General features: G+C 38.1%; 1 protein-coding gene across 1 annotated transcript; it reads left to right on the top strand.

The window, feature by feature from the left end:
* Positions 1–3,841: 3,841 nt before the first annotated feature.
* On the top strand, positions 3,842–16,222 carry LOC120331037 (uncharacterized). The gene is made up of 8 exons (XM_039398059.2): positions 3,842–4,048; positions 4,515–4,644; positions 5,068–5,172; positions 6,310–6,462; positions 8,435–8,601; positions 10,331–10,478; positions 13,197–13,332; positions 14,952–16,222. The coding sequence occupies exons 1-8, from the start codon at positions 3,870–3,872 to the stop codon at positions 15,038–15,040; spliced, it is 1,107 nt and encodes a 368-aa protein (XP_039253993.2). The 5' UTR covers positions 3,842–3,869; the 3' UTR covers positions 15,041–16,222.
* The last annotated feature ends 2,039 nt before the right edge of the window (positions 16,223–18,261 follow it).

The following is an 18,261-nucleotide window of genomic DNA, read 5'->3' as shown; positions in this document are numbered from 1 at the left end:
TTTAATAATGTTCAGTCTCCAAGTGGCGGTAGAGGACCATAAATTCTCGTTTAAGTGCATTGACTTGCGGAAATGCGGAAGGAAATAAGTCTGTGTATCGGTTTACCAGCCATTGTGTTACTAAGATGAGTGGGATACACCCGATAGAGTGTATTATGTTGTAAGGACGCGTGCTTAGCTTAAAGGTAGAAATCTTTAACGAAGCAATGGGATTCGCTCAGAATAACGCTTTTCATTTGCGTTTATTGCCGTTTTAATTTAAATTTTTATCGGTTAAAATAAATTACGCGCTGACTTTTTATGAAGTTTTCGTTTCTATATTTAATTCTATATCTATATTTCGTTATATAAAGTTTACCAAAATATTGGACGAGAAATTGAGAAGGTATTTATCGATGATATTTTATATGGTGTTTATACTGGCTAAGACCAAGAATCTGGATAGATACCGTTGAGCAGTCAGCATTTAATTCGTAATTTTAAATCAGAACACCGCTTTCACAGGCCACACTACCGCTACGAGTTACTTGGAAAAGGAGATTCATCGAATTCTTTATATATATACGATCCCAGGCAGCCAGGCGAGATCTGAGATTACAAACAAAATTCTGCGGTAATGTTTCGCACTTTTGTTACGAACAAAGCTTTTCACACAGTCATTCTGTCGCTGGGAACACGTATTTGCAAAACGGGATCGCTAAAATACTTTTATATTCCATATAACTGCGATCTAAGTAATTTCAGACCATTTTGAATTTCATAAAAATTGCCTATTATTCGCTTATGTTTATTAAATTTTAATAATTTTCTTATATCATAAATTAGAAGCAAAATCGAAGTCTAGAAAGAAATTTTGATTTAAACAAGTAAATATGTAAATAACTGCGGAAATAGCCAAACTGGACTGACAATCGAACGAGAAGTCTTGGTTCGACACATGATTAGAACGTCTTCTTCACTTTAGTTTCCCCGGCATATTTATAAAATATTATCTATCATATTAAAATCCTAATAATAGAATCACTGGAAATTTAGGCCGCTTGAAGTGATTCCACTTGTCTTTAGCCTTTTTCGGAGCAGACATTTTCCACCCAGTTGATCGAATGAACGATTTAAAAGTTAGCTATCGTGCCAGCTTGGCCTAATCTGAAATAAACTGGAAACTTGGAGAAAAAGACTAAAAAATTAGTGACGGCGCATTCAAAAAACGTACCGTAGATTTGGTGTAACGCGGCAAGAAAAAGCAATTCATCGTATTCTAACTTGAGATGGATACACGTACCACAAAATTCTGGTTTATTTTGACGCGCGTACTTAATAGTAATATTACACGGCTGGCTGAGCGCTTAAATTATTTAACAGGGTCGACATGCGGGTAGCGGAAGGTAGGCTTGCGTAGCGTGAAAGCAATGCGTTGCTTATCGGATCGTGCTTATAGTATCTAAAGGCTAGAGTTAATGCTGGGGGCAGGCGAAGCATAGCGGAATAATAAGTTTATTTTGACCCCATAGTCAACATAAAAGACGATAAAATGATTGATAAAAATGAATAAATAAAAACTGATTATGAAATCAGGAGAGTAAACAAACTTTGGATAAGATTTACAGAATATAAGATGAAGGGATTGTCAAAAAGAAGTGGTACGTGTTCACTCACCTAATAGTATCTAAACAAAGGTTGGGTTAATGCTGGGGGAGACGAAGCATTGCGGAAGGTATCGGAGAATGATAATAAGTTTATTTTGACCCCATAATCAACATAAAAAACGATAAAATAATTGATAAAAACAAAATAAATAAAATTGATTACAGAATCGGAAAAGCGAACAAAACCCTAAGTAAATTTAAAGGTGTTGTTAAAAAAATGGTGCATGTGCGCTCACCCGAAAGTAATAAATTAATGCACGATGTGGATAATTGGAGACTAAACTTGTCGCTGTTATCGTTTTATTTAAATGCTCCTCTTCGCGACTAATGGACCAATTAATTTCAAATTGTTCGTACTTGTATGTGTTTATAGTCGCCAAAGAATAGTAAGTTGTACTGTGTTTCCTGAAAATAAGACCTACCGTAGTCGATAGCGCGAACTTTTTTTTTTTTTAATAAAAACATACCGATTAAACATATCGGTTAGTTGTAAAATGCTTGTCTGAAGAAGTCTGACCTCGGTCAGACGAAACGTTATAGAAATATATTTGTGTTCGTGTGCAGCAAGACTTTTGAATTAAATAGAATAGCCATTTACACTCTTGCTACAGCATCCTTGCGTAATACGCATACGGATCCACCTGCGCAAAGGCATAGAGAGCAAGGAAAGGTAGTTAGTTTCACGCAACCTCAACTGTTAGTCTCGATTTTTGTATATTTGAAATCTCGTAATTCTTTACTTTGTAATTTTGTTTTGATAAATGAAAAAAAAGACATCCGACAAAAATAGGTCCTAAATATAGGTAGTGGTATTTTTTGAAAGAAAATTGAAATAAGACCCGGTCTTACTTTCAGGGAAGAACAAGTAGCAATTTCTACGCCGTGACGTTTTTTATTTCACCTGAATTTTGCGATTTTTTATGACATCGATATAATTCATTTAACCTTTTGCCAAAACAATGCTGGCCATAAAAAAACATATTGTCCATATATTTAAGCATTATTCTATAAAAAAGCCCCGAACGGTTATTTTGCGTACGTGCCGAGTTCCCATATGCAATGAAGCATGCTCATGTTGCACGTTTTATCAGCCATATGGCAATTTAAGACTTCCCTCTTGAGACTATTGTGTGTTTTTGAACGCACGGCCATAGTTGAACCATACATAAAACTTGCGCCTAACTACGGTCCATCTCTGTCCGTGTTTATTGAGATATCAAAATGAGTCATTGCGAAGCACGTTTCGAATGTTGCGTTATGAATATTGAAACGCGTTTCTATTGGCTGTTGATAGGGAAAGGCGAAAAGGGTTCACAAAACGTGAAAAGATATTTTAGTACAGTATAGTATATTGACGGGAAGAATAAAGGGTGCCAATGGGATAGAATTTACATATTTAGTCCGAGGGAGACAGAAGCCATTAAGACGGCTTAATCATATGGTGAACCACGGCCTTTCATCTGGTTACCAGTCCATGCCGGGTATGGGATTAGTTAACCAGCTATGCATGGACTTGCGACAGCTCAATCATAAGGCTTCTTGTCTGATTACCAGTCCAGCCAGACAAGGAAATAGTCGGCCATTTTAATCGTTTGGGAAACCCTAATCAGCCAATAGTTACCTGTGGCGCCCTCCAAACAAGGCTTTGAGCAAGATGCAAGGTGATGCTGTTCTGGGAAAAATTGGAATTGTTTATGAGAGAGGTCTTAATATTGTTACTCTGAACATGGCCTCGGGCAGGCAGGTACTAAAACAAATGGTTTTAATTATTTTTTGGTTTGGCATTGCTTACCCAATGCACTACAATCTTAATGTGAGATGGTGTTTTCATTCAGTCATTGGAACAATTCAACTTTGAACAAGGCTCTAGACAAGCAAAAACTTAAACCAGGGGTGCGCCTCCGATGGCGCGTGGGCCAAATGCGGCGCACAAGGGAAAATTGTGCGACTCGTGAAGTGTCAATTTTGAATAATGTGCAGCCCACGAATTAATCTTGAATGTGTGATTCAATTCTTTTTTGTTGCAAAGACTATACCCGAGCCCAATTATAATAATTTTACGGCAGTTAAGTAACTCCCATCTGACATTTTCATTTCTTCATGTTTTAATCGTCTCATCACCCTTTCTCCCTCCATGATAAATATGAAAAATCTTATAAGGATATCCTACTATTTTTTTTTTTTAATTCGATCAGCATTAGAATATTACTATAAAAACTAGTCATGACCGAAACAAAGTCAACCATGGACGCTCTGACGGGAGCAAAGACTTTGCCAATGAAGGAAAAACTTAAACTTCTGGACCAGGAGATTCGAAGGCTTCATAAAGCCTGCACTGATGCCGGGTACAAACCAGAAAAGATCAAAGAAGTAGCAAAACCAATGCTTAAAGCTGAGAAAAGGTGATGGTTTATGCTTTTTTTTAGGGGGAGGGGGGGGGTATTGTTAATGGTTTCATTTTTTTTGGTAAGGATGATCTTGTTATTGAGAGGGAGTCATAGGTCCGGTATATATATCCATATATAATAGGTCAGGGGTTCCCCAACTTTTGGTGTTAACGAGTCGTATACAAGTTGACTAATATTTATGGAGACCCACATAATTTATAAAATTAAAAAAAATAAAAATTACCTTAACTACCGAAATACTTATCGAAATGAAGGCATTTCCTCGCATGTGATTAGATATGAGTGGCATCTTCTATCGCTGGGTTTCCCAAACTGGGATCTGCTGGAGTTCGTCAAAAATAAGATTCTAAAATAGGATCAGAGGCCCAAAAAGTTTGTGAAACGCTGTTCAATAGGGCCTGGTTTGAAGTGAAAAGTGCGGATGAGCATCATATATTAATAAATCTTATTTTCCTTTCAGGGGAAGAGTTAAGAAAGCAACTAGAATTGGACTCTACGTTCTTCTTGCTACAATTGCTATGGTTGGATTGAATTACTGTGAACCAACAAGCTATGCAATTAGAGTTGTGACAAAGAAGTTTATGGTTGCAGTAAGTATGAAATATAAATTTAAAATAACTGAGCTCTTATCGATTACAATTTCTTTCGTCTATAATGTGTCTCATCTGTATCACACCAAGTATGTGACAAGTGTCACGAATCGTATTGTCCGTGTTTATGTTATTTATATATTATGTTTTATGGTTGTATGCTTAGCCCTTATTGAATGCCGTCTTGTTGGGTCTGAGTATTGAGAATTGGGATAACATCTGAATATACACTACATAAACACGGACACTATGGTTGTACATTTGTGTTAATTGCATAGTATGGTCATGTTTATTCCTGCTACAGCATCCTTGCATTATACGCATACAGGTCCACTGGCTCAAAAGCATTGTGAAAGGATAAGGAGTTAGTCTCGCATAATCTCTACTGATAGTTATCAATTCTTCTATTCTTATTTTTCCTAGATCCTTCCATACTATGATTGGACCTGGCCGTTCCTGTCTGAGTGCATCCTCGAGAACCCGTATTACGATCCACCACAAGAGGAATTCACTGAAGAAAACTGTTTGGTGAGTATTGGGTTAGTAGCCATAATAATAGTACAAGCCGGTAGGCGCCCAATTTAATCTCCGCCATTGCTTGAGGCCCGCATCATTTCAGTTCACGCCCAATTGGATCTCCGCCATTGCTTGAGGCCCGCATCATTTCAGTTTACTAACGAATAATAGGAGACACTAATAAAAACGCCAGTTGATTTTGAACGCTGCGCGTTTCGTAGTCCTACTCGCGTGACTGGTATATTGTGGTTGAAAATTAAAAAATAATCTTCACTAAAATCTCTAAGGCTCCTCCAGTTTATGGAGTATCGAGACCAAAGATAACTTAAAGGAAAGAGTATTTTGCCATGCAGAAGGTAGCATTCTTGGAATTTTAGTTTTCGACTTGGTTGGCGAGAAAACGGCGATAAATTGTGAAAAAAATTGAAATTTTATAACGATCGGCGCGTTTTTCGTTGTTTCCATGGAAACGAAACCTTCATCCAGACTTTCCATAAAACGCACATTACTAGGGTGGCAGGAAAACCCATGTGAAAAATTCCATCCAGATTGGTCCAGCCGTTAAGACGCTACATCTAAACAGACAGACAGATACACGGACAGACAGAACGACTGATAATAAGGGTCTCCTAAAAGCGGAGATCCAATAAGTAATTTCTTTAGGAGAATTAGTTAGTCCAGAGCAAGGGAGGCTTGCCTTGCATTTTATTGGACTCATGGTTAACTTCTACTTCCTCAGATTGAAAATTGATTTTTATATTTCCATCCTTTTAAGACATTTAAATTAAGGCATATACTGTATCAGATTGAATTAGTCATTATTAGCATATGTGTTTTAAAAGTATAACAGCCAGAAAGTTCAATGCATTTGTATTTTTGTTTGTTTATTTCTGGGCCATTCTTGTTTAACTAGGTTTTTGTTTTTAGTTACTTTTTCATGTGTGTGCTTTCCAGAATTCTCCAATTTTGTGTGTGATATGGAGTTTTAAAATTAACAATCTATCTACCTTTGAATAAAGATCAAGGCACTATAGGCATTCACTTCAAAGTAAAGGAGACTGACCTATCTATGAGCAAAGTCACACTAAGAAGTGAGAGTGACCTTGTACAAGTGACCTTGAGGTACTCATAAAGGCAATTATCTTCCAGAAATGCATCACGGAACTGACTCCGATAACAAATGTAACAGATACAGACCCCATAGCCGAGAAGATTTATTCCATGCAGCCTGTGATCGTGTCTGATGCAATGACTGACTGGAGAGCAACAACGGAAAAAGTTACTTTGGACACTTTCATAGAGGTTTGATTATGTTGTGTGTTTTTAAAACATAGAATATGATTTACATATTTATCCCAGGATTTTAGGATTTACATATTTATCCTGAGAGAGAGGAAAGCCGATAAGACGGCTTATCCATATGGCGAACCACGGTCTCTCGTCCGGTTACCATTCCAAGTCGGGTATGGGATTAGTTATATTGTTTTGTTTTCGGAAGCATGGACTTGATGGTGGAGGAAGCCGTAACCGACCAGCGGTTACGTGAACCACCCAACGACGGCGAGGAGTCCAGCAATCCTCTCGCAAATAATCATCCCTGCATGAGAATCGAACCTGCGAACCCACGCAGAGTAATTAGAGGTGCGGTGGCGAGCGTATTCCTAACGCTTAGCCCGTTGAGCCACACCGCTGTGCCCCAGGAAAGCTGTAGGCTAAGACGACTTAATTATATGGCGAACCAAGGCCTCTTGTTTGGTTACTCCCTGTTCCTAGTTTCATTGCTTGATAAAGTTATTTCACAGAAATCTACCAATAAAAATAACGTCCATTCATAAATACTACTGCAATGACAAACAAGGGGCCATGAGTGCTAAAAGCTTTCGAAAGGGTCAAAAATCAATAAATTCGGAACCACTGCAATATAGAGATGTACCGATGTATCGGTATCGGTATCGGCAATATCGGCCATTTTTTCGGTATCGGCCATGTATCGGTATCGGTTAGATTAAGGCCGATATTACCGATATATTTACCTTTTTGATATGGTCCAGAATGTTTTAAAAGATAAGTTGGAATACTACTTTTTAATTTATTTTTGTCTGGAGAGATCGTGAGCTATGAGCCATACATGTCCCCACCCCTGCGAGAGAATAGGATTCACGTGTTTTTAGCTATTTATCAGCTAAACTAGCTCAACTAATTTGGCTATTTCCGCTGTCAAATTTTTATATTGACATTTTTAATATTACATGGTTTTTATGAAGAAATATATCAACACAGCACATAACAAAAAGCAACTAGGCGCCCAGTTTTAAATCATACAGTGGAATTGGGGTCCTTCCTTATTAACGGCACATGGACTTTTGGCGCGGGTATAAATTCTGACTGTTTGTCGTCAAGTACGAGTGTCATTTAGTCCGTCGACATCGATAAACTAAATTCCGACACAATTATCCCACTACACAGGTATTAATTTTAATTCTGCTTAACTACACGATTTCTTTATAGATATATTGACTTGACCGCCTAGCCCTAGACTGTCTCAAAATATATGATATATAATATATGATATATATATGATATATGATTAAATTGTAAAATATTATAAAATAGTGAAGTAAAAAAACATCCTCAACGGTTATCGGTGGGCCTTCTTTTTGTCGGTGCTGATTGATATTCTTCCATGTTGGCCTTGACTTATTGCTTCGACGATTACGATTAGCCACTAAATTAAATATTTGTAAAATGCTTTTAATTTGAACGTAGGACGGCGGCGCTAGAATGTGTGGGTGATATTCGATATTCTTTTAAACACGAATAACGATATTCGAAGCTCGCGATATTAACATTAAATTCAAATTGGACATCCCGGCTTATGAGTTTTCTAATTGAACACCGAGATTACTAGCGTTACTGTACAATGTATCTTAATCAGTTACAGCATATGGATACCAAACATTAATTTCATATTATGTGATATATATATATCTTTTTTTTCGATCTGAAATAATGTGTACTATGAACAACGCTTAAAGACCATTGTTTTAACCCGTCTGCCCTACACAGCATACCTAATTAAGTAATAATTACATAGTATCGGTATCGGAATATCGGTAATATCGGCCTTTTTGTAGTATCGGCGTATCGGTATCGGCGTTTTTAGCTGGTATCGGATCGGTATCGGTATCGGCGACAAAAGTGGTATCGGTACATCTCTACTGCAATATACCCGTGCGGTGTTATTAATAACACTAAAAATCTTTCATTTTTCCAGTTATATGCTACTGATGAACGAACAATGAAAGTAACGGAAGAGAAACAGACAAATCATTTCAGAACAACAAAAGGCCTTCCAAAAACCGTGGGAAATGTCACTGCTTTCGCGAAATGGGTTTACAATGAGGCGAAGGAGGGGAGATACCCTAATTTCACTGCTCAATGGTAAGTAAATCTTGAGTCCACCACCTCATCCACGGTATAGTAAATTGGATACACAATGGCCGCCTATGTAGATTCTAATCCTTCCACGTATGTTAGCTTCTTACATATCACTGACTGTTAGTACAGATTCTTATTCAGATTTAAGATGGGAGATGTCTAATAAAAAGGCTGATCAGAGCAGAAAAATGTCATTGGTTTTAAAACTAATAAGTTTTGATGTATCAGTGTTTACTTGACAAAGTCCTGTTAAGGGTAAATACACAAAAAAAGAGGTCTAACGAAGCAAGTGCTTAAATAATGCCAAACAAAAATGTGATAAAATACAGACCAAATTTTCATTATTTTTTCAAATAAAAGTACATCTCGCATGGAACGCTGAAATGTCATTTTCAACTTTTTTTAAGTTTATGTTCACTGTGAGTGCATTTTCATTTTGGTGAAAAATAAACTACTGACTGACTGAACGCTATACCCTCTTTGGCATGGGATATACTGCGTAAATTAATTTACGCTGATGGTCTTCATTTTAACTACATGAGTCTGTCAATAATTTCATTCGGTGCCAGACAGACTTTTAAAAAATCCATATAAGCTTCACATCTCATAATTGTTTGGTGTTATTTTGAGAAGTTATGGCATTTACTTTGCTAGACCACAAAAAATGCGTTAATTTGGCTTTAGTAGATTCTAAGCATGAGGTTTTCTTAATTGGCTGTGTAACCTTTCCCATATCATACATATGTGTGTGCTTAGATTAGGATTATACATATTTATCCCGGGGGAGAGGAAAGCCGATAAGACGGCTTATCCATATGGCGAACCTCGGCCTCTCGTCCGGTTACCATTCCAAGTCGGGTATGGGATTAGATTTTACTGTATTGTTTGTTTTCGGAAGCATGGACTTGGTGGTGGAGGAAGCCGTAACCGACCAGCGGTTACGTGAACCACCCAACGACGGCGAGGAGTCCAGCAATCCTCACGCACATAACCATCCCTGCATGGGATTCGAACCTGCGAACCCACGCAGAGTAGTTAGAGGTGCGGTGGCGAGCGTATTCCTAGCGCTTAGCCCGTTGAGCCACACCGCCGCGCCGTGCTTCTCCAACAATCTCACTAACAACAAAAATACAGAATACACAGTGATAGTCTGATACCATACAACCATATTGTGCCCAAGGTCAAGTTTAATTTTTTCAACAAGTAAAATATCACGCAGCACAAAACATGAGAAAATGATAATTACAGTGTTTTACTGGGAAATGGAATCGCCGGAACCACAGTTGGTTATCGAGCAGTGAAATATTGAAGGGGCGCGGCGGTGTGGCTCAACGGGCTAAGCGTTAGGAATACGCTCGCCACCGCACCTCTAATTACTCTGCGTGGGTTCGCAGGTTCGAATCCCATGCGGGGATGGTTATGTGCGAGAGGATTGCTGGACTCCTCGCCGTTGTTGGGTGGTTCACGTAACCGCTGGTCGGTTACGGCTTCCTCCACCACCAAGTCCATGCTTCCGAAAAAAACAAACAATACAGTAAAAAACTGATCCCATACCCGACTTGGAACGGTAACCGGACGAGAGGCCGTGGTTCGCCATATGGATAAGCCGTCTTATCGGTTTTCCTCTCCCCCGGGATAAATATGTAAATCTTATCCTTAAGTTACACTATTTCACAGTGCGGTCACTTCTCTTTTAACAGGGCTGTCTAACATTTTCCTCTTTTTAAACCAGGTCTAATATCGGTCCAAACAGTTACAAAGCACTGCATTATTACTACACAAAGCCATATTTTCTGCCAAGTATGTGTGAACCAATCAGAGGGCTCAGTTATTTGATGATGGCAAGACAGAATGCTACAGAAGGATTGAAAGGACTTTTTGTAAGTGCATTTCATTCGAACCTAGATCCCATCTCTGGCCCTAATTCCTGATGTTCCACCACCATGAAACATGAACCATGATTTATTTAATGGTTCCAAGTTCTAGAGTTTAACTTAATACCTTGAAATTAAATTAAAATTATATTTTTCACTACTTATATCGACGCATGAAATCCAAATTGGGCTAAGTCCATTTTTCTAGTTTTGAGAAAAACGCAAAAAACGTTTTTTTTTTGTTTCTTTTTTTTATTTCTCTAATACCTTACATCGAGGATGTCTAGTTTTTATGGTCCACCAAAGTTACAATGAAGGCCATATTTAGATGGTATGAAAAAATTTGTGCTCCGCCCCAATTTTTTTTGGCGGGTTTTTTTTTTGACTTAACCCTTTTTGGCTCTCAATTTTCTGGACCAGAAACAATTTTATTGGACTTAGGGCCCCTTTATTATGTTATTATAGAGGCTGGTATGGACTTAGCGCTTTGTATTATATTTTTTGAGAGGAGCTATGTCCAAAAAACGGACTTAGCCCCAACTTACAAGGCAGTTATCCAGAGCTAAGTCCACTATAGTAGACACAGCTCTGTTTAGTTCTCAAATGCCCTAAAAAAAGCAGGGTTATGTCCATAGCTGTCTTGAGATCTAGAGCATAGGTTCTCAAAGTGCTCCGTACGGAGCCCCAGGGCTCCGGGAGAGGAACCCAAGGGCTCCGCGAGCTATTCGATTACTTTTCAAAATACTGGCCAATTTTGTAACTGTTCAAAGAAGCAAGAACAGCTTTTATAAAATTTGACAATAATATAGCCTTGAAATATGGTAAAGATGCGGAATTAAAAATGACGTTATTTATGAGCTGGAGCGCAGTCAGGTTTCTTGAAAGGGTTCAAAATTGAAATCGGAAATTTCCGCGCAACATCATTTAGCAATTGAAAAAAAAACGGATAACGAGATTTCTGTTGCGTAAAATATTCATTGCATGACCGATGCGAGTATTTAAAGTGTCTTGTCGTAATAATTTAATTCTGCTCAACTTTACTCACGTTTCATTCGAAATTACTATTAGGATTCCTAAAAGGAAAGAATACTATTCTAAAATAACATAAAATACGTGATAAACTGCCAACTATGAATAAATTGGAATCGTATTTTTGCGATTTGTCAAACTTGATGTGTTCTTTCGCACTCGAGATTATTTTTAAGCAAGATAAGATCGCCGTTTGAAAAATCACAAGATCTGGGCAAAATACGAATGATTGAAATTTATTTTATTGTATGCGGCTCCGTTGGTAGTTTCAGAATGAAAAAAGGTACACCATGCGTACAATTGACTGTGTTTCAATTTCGCAGTTACTACGATGAATAACCAAAAAAAACTAACAAAACATCAAATTTTGTGATTTACAATGCCTATAAAAGCGTTTTTAATCTGACGTGAGTCTGCTGAAACCAAACTTATAGTGTGATTTTCCATTTCAAGTTTTAATATTTCAGAATGCCGTTTTTCAATCAAGAAATTTGAGCTGCGGATTTACCTCTTTAATAATTATTATTTTTAGCATTTCGTCGCAGATGACTATAATACGGTAACATGTTTTTCACATTGAACTCATAATTCCCCACGAGAACAAATAAGCAATTATCGTCGTCATTGTAGAACAATACATGTATATATATGCCGAAGGAAATTTTTGATTTAGGGAGAATAAACACCGACGTAAAGATGTTTAAAAACCCGCCATGCTGACGAAAACAATCGGCGATTCTAACAAAATGCAATCGCGCACATTATTAGTGGCCTTTCAAGTCTTCCGAAATGTCAAAAAGGAAAAGATTCGACCAGTACTTTTAACTTACTCAGGAATATTAATCGGAAAGTAACAATTTTAACATTTATTTTGGGGCTCCGTGAATGATAGTCAACTTTTCAAGGGCTCCGCAACACCAAAAGTTTGAGAACCCCTGATCTAGAGCACCTAGAGATAAGGCAAATAGACCAAAATGTAGAGCTAAGCACTGTTTGGTTTTGAGGTGTCGATATGAAGTATTAGAAAATGTCGTAAAAGATTTAGGATCTGGAGCCACTGAAATTTCTGGTAGCTATTATATATTCAACAATAAGTCACTGCTCCATTGGTCCAGCTTTTAATGGTGATGGAACAAATACTTATGAAAGAAGCCTTCACTCTTGTACAATGTGTACCAGGCTAGGGTTAGGCCATAATTTTATTCCGATTTTCCTTATTTTAGTTCTATCAAGAGTTCGGGGACTGCCTGTGTTAGCCAAGTGAATATACCCCCTGCCCATAGGTTTCAGTCCCTTCACACAACTTGGTGTAAAGTATGCGAACAAAACTAATTACCTCCATATTGGTACACACACTTCTGGAGCGCCAAGAAGTCAATATTTTCTACCGAAATCCAGAAGCATTAGGTTTAGCCATCTTAACAGTCTATTATTAAGAATATTTTGCATTCACCAGAATTTGATTTTCTCAAAATTTATACAACCCTGGAGGGGTCTATTGTGAATTGTCTAAGAGTTTTGGTCTTGCACAGCGACCCGCACAAAGCAATAATCAATTACTGTGGAATATTTTCGTTATTGTATTATGTTTATATTAGTGTTGATTTTGTTTTTGTGGCAATAAATCTCTCTCTCTCTCTCTCTAAGATTCCATGTCGCTTGTTGTATCATCATAAATTGTTTATATTTTTTCAGCTTCGACCAAGACAAGATGACATGGGGATCTGGATTGCCCAGGTATCAGGAAGATTTGAGTTTATTCTTAACCCCATTCGAATGTGTCAGGAGAAATGTAGTAAAGTGCGATTCGTTTTAGAAGAAGGACAAATATGTGAGTATCACTTATCATCCTTATCAAGAGAATAGCTGGGTGGGTGGTTCATGTAACCGCTGGTCGGTACGGCTTCCTCCGCCACCAAGTCCATGCCTCCGAAAACAAACAATATAACTAATCCCATACCCGACTTGGAATGGTAACCGGACGAGAGGCCGTGGTTCGCCATATGGATAAGCCGTCTTATTGGCTTTCCTCTCCCCCGGGATAAATATGTGAATCCTATCCTATCCTATCATTTCGAATCATGGGTGGTTCTATCTGTACTTTGATTTCATTTGGGGTCTCAAAGCCCTGCTTTGAGCAAACTTGCAACTTTCATTCATGTTTTACGACAAGAAGTTTTGCTCCAAGCGAGGATAAGAGCATTCACTCAGAAATATAGGAAATTGATCTCTGATTGTTACTAAGATTTCTTTGATATTTGGTCAAGTGGGCTATAAATCAAATCTGCTTTCCTCATTGTATTGACTTGATGAACTGCTTTAGTCTCTCGTCAAATGAAATTTAACAAACACGCTCTAATCCTCTTTTCCCAGTAGCTCTAGACAAGGTGGCACTGTTTGTAACTTTGTTCTGAGTTCAATCTTTTTCAAGGCCATATTAAACGCTATCTATTGCGATTTCAGTCACAAAAAGGAGACTATTTATACATAACTCTTAGTCTATCAGTATCAGTAATATTTCCATTTTGAGCAAAATTTGTATAAAAAATCCCAAGTTTTTCTAACAAATACCATATATGCTCATTTTAACGCCCGATCTTGATCAAGGGCCCGTTTGAATAGCCGCCCGTGTGAACAGAACATAAAAATAAATAAGGGCCTGTGCTTGAATACCCGCCCGATGTAAAAGCTGATTTTTCATTGGTAGAGAACAATGGGAAATAAGAAGCGCTTTTGTCACAACGCTGTTGAATTTCAAGCGCTGGTAGATAACACTCACACCTTAGGCGTCCAAGTACATAACAGATAGCATTGATTACGTAACACCGTGGTTCTCAAACGCCCAAGTGCGTCGTTTCAACGTGCGTTTGGCGTGAATAAATTGACATGGAAAAAGGATTAATGTCAGCAAATATTTGTCTTCAAAGATATCGTAATTTTTGTGTATAATTTTACTTAAAAATAACAAGTGCCCGTGCTTGAATAAGGGCCCGGTTAGTGAGTTGGTTGAAAAAAATATGGGCCCGGGCTACAAAACGAGCAAATACGGTAGTCTGGACAAGCCTGGCCTGGAAATGGTCAGCAGTTGCATATCTGGGGTGTGGCAGCCATGGACACTAGTTGGACAGGGCTGCAAAAACGGAGATAACAGTCATTATAAATCGTCTACTTCTATTAAGGGGCCGCATTTTTCAGCTTTGCTATGAGTGCCATTTTACCAAGATAGCCTACTCCACTCACTGATGGTGAGAATAGGATTTTTAGATGTAGAGGAGAGCGAATCAGAGGGGGCGAGCGCATTCTTACTTTTAGCACCATGCCCCAATCGCCGAGACATGCGGAAAGAATAGATTTTTCCAGCAATATTACATTAGTGCATTAAGTACAGCCACAGGCTAGGATTTGACTTATATATATATATTACTTCAATTCTTTATTTTTTTGTTCCAGTGAATGTTCCAACAGCATTGTACCAGATCACCTACAGACCGAACAGCACTGAGGGAGTTGGAATCGCAGTAGGCTATGAATTCCAGTGACCTTGAGCTGAATGAAATGACCTTGGGTGTCCACTAACAATGTTTGGAGCAAGAAAGCAATCTTGAACTAAACAAAAAAATATATCTGATATTTTAGTGACCTTGGAATAGTCACGGTGACCTTGAACTAGACAAGAATGACCTTGAATATTTCAGTGACCTTGAAAGAATTTTTGAACTTTTTATAAACTGAAGGTTACTCTCCTTTTATGCAATTTAGGGCCTAATTTATCTTTGTGGTGTTTCAACCTTTACAAGTGACGTTTTAGTTTGATGTTATATGGTTTTGTGTTGTATTGTGTAGTGTAAAGTGTTAACTTTTTTTTTATGAATTTTATACTTGGATGTTGAACTGAAATGCTATTTAGTGCAAATGAAAACCGATCTTTTTGACCTTGGACTAGACAAGGATGACCTTGAACTAATGCCCTTATTTTGAAGAATTTTTGATCTTTCCATCAACAAAAGATTACTCTCTTTTTATGCAATTTGGGGCCTCATTTTCAATCTTTTACAAGTGTGGTTTTAAGTTGATGTTATATTGTTTTGTTGTACTTTGTAATGATTGTTGTGGAATCAATTTTTAGATGCAAGTTGTTTTATAAATTTTATACCGAGATGCTGAACTAAAATGCTATTTAGTGCAAATCCAACCAACGTGATGCGATAGTTCAATATGGTTATTTTGATACCTGCTACAGCAGTGATTAGAGTAGTGAGTGGAATAGAGTTTGAGAACCACTGTTATACCTCCTTTCAGAAAGTAGGTTTCCAAAACCTTTCAAGAATGTTATCAATTCATATCATTCACCTCATAATATTCAATCATTCTTCAAAAAATTTCTATGATTGGTTGTCTTATATTTTACCAATTTGCCTTTAAAAAGTCGAACTGTATATGCTATTTAAAAAAAACAATAAATACGCCAAAGCATGTATCTTGTATGCCCAGTAATCTTGCGTTTCAACAGCAAATAAATGACTGTGCACCAACAATCTAAGTAGCCATGACGACAGCCTGTGATGCCTTTGCATTGCTTCTTTCTAAATCATATGAATGTCCCTACTTACAACTGCTGATTTCAGCAACATTGCTTCTTTTTATTCTTGCATTTTCGTATTACTTAGCCGTAAGAAATTATTAGTATTTATGCAGATATGGGAATAAATGTTTCAAGTTTCTGTTGGTTTTCTTTCTTCTGCTAGGCAGGCGGACCTTGTTTATATTATTTTTACTCCATAAAAGGGGTTCCCAAACCAGGGGTTGCGACCCCAAATTGGGTCGGAGTGATGCAGGGGTAGGGTCGCAAACAGGTCATGGGGTCGCTGAGTTATGGTAGAGGATGGATGTACAAAACATCTAAGATTTGACAAACCATGTTAAATTTAGCAGTTTGTACCATGGCTTACTCTAAAACAGGCCGAAATGTAGGTGATTATTGTGACATCACTGTTTGGTTTTAGCTTAATTTACTAAATACTTTACTTACTGGCGCGGCGGTGTGGCTCAACGGGCTAAGCGTTAGGAATACGCTCGCCACCGCACCTCTAATTACTCTGCGTGGGTTCGCAGGTTCGAATCCCATGCAGGAATGATTATGTGCGAGAGAATTGCTGGACTCCTTGCGGTCGTTGGGTGGTTCACGTAACCGCTGGTCGGTTACGGCTTCCTCCACCACCAAGTCCATGCTTCCGAAAACAAACAATACAGTAAAACTAATCCAACACCCGACTTGGAATGATAACCGGACGAGAGGCCGTGGTTCGCCATATGGATAAGCCGTCTTATCGGCTTTCTTCTCCCCCGGGATAAATATGTTAATCCTATCCTACTTTAAAGAAAGAAGCTTCAGAATATATATATTGACCTGGGTTCGCACTGGACACTTGAAAGTTGTCTTTGGGGTCGTCCTGAAAAAAGCCTGGGAACCCCTGCTCTATACTCTAGGACAGGGTTTCCCAAACTTGTTGAGCCGTGGACCCTGTTTGTGAATCTGATTTTTAGAAGGACCCCCATCCCGCGTCGTATCAATTTCTGTGGCTAACCAACGAGGAAGGATAATGCTTCCTTTGACGAAATAAAACTCTTTAAGGTCTGAATCAATACATGCTAACAGTAATTACTGGCTAACGGCAATTCGATAAGATTATATGATATATTTCTATGTTTTAGACACTTTTCATAACGGACCAGCCCGCGACCCAGTTTGGGAAACCCTTCTCTAGGATATGCATCTAGAGTCTTATTTTAACCCAGGAGTAATTTTGAATTTTTCAAATGTATTTTCAGACTTTTGATGATACAAATAACAAGAGAGCTATGCTCAAATATATGGACACGTAGCGCCACCCAATGGCAATAATTTTGATGACGTCATAGCGAAAAAAAAGTAATAGCCTTCTGGAGAAAAATTTTCAAAGCAATTGGTCCAGTATTCGAAGAGAAAAGCGACTTTTTAAAAACGTGTCAAAGAACAAGAACAACATGATATTGAAACGATCGTTATGTCCACTTCGTGTCCAAAAAGTCAAAACTTCAAACATATGGTTAAACATTTGGACCAGTGGTTCTCAAAACGGTGGGACGAGCCACCAAAAGTGGGGCGTGAAGCTAATATTAAATAAAAAAATTGGTAAGATTTAATTTTGCCCGCCTTGTTTTGTATATATACATAATTTGGACCTCCTGAAGTATGCGCACCAAGATGGCGCAGAACCTGAACTCAGGTTGTGTACGAGGTTAGGGTTCAGGTTATGCGACATCTTGATGCGCATACTTCGGGAGTACCCATGTTTTTATACTTCTGCCTTACTATCTGTTATTTTTAAGGTGGGGCGCGAGATAAGACAAATTCTAAAAAGAGGGCACAGCTTGAAAAGTTTGAGAACCCCTGCTTAAAGACTGACTAAGCATTTTAAATAAAGATTTAAACGAGAATATCGGTTGGAAACCGAAGACTTATCGATCGAGAGTTAGGGGATCCCTCCAAACAGAAACTGCAGTTTCGATTCATCCGCTCTTGTAACTTGCGCATCGCACATACACACTCGGCGGATCTCAAAATTCTCTCGCTTTACAAAAATCTAGATCACTAATTAATTAATAACTCGCTAATTATACGACATAATTCATCCAAAATCAATAGGCTTTTGGTCCGACATGATGAATGCACATGCAAAATCTGGAGCAGATTCAATCTCGCTTTCGTGAGATATCGCGT

This window comes from Styela clava, chromosome 3 (genome assembly GCF_964204865.1).
Source record: "Styela clava chromosome 3, kaStyClav1.hap1.2, whole genome shotgun sequence".
NCBI lineage: Eukaryota > Metazoa > Chordata > Ascidiacea > Stolidobranchia > Styelidae > Styela > Styela clava.
This window is presented reverse-complemented; position numbering and strand designations above follow the sequence as displayed.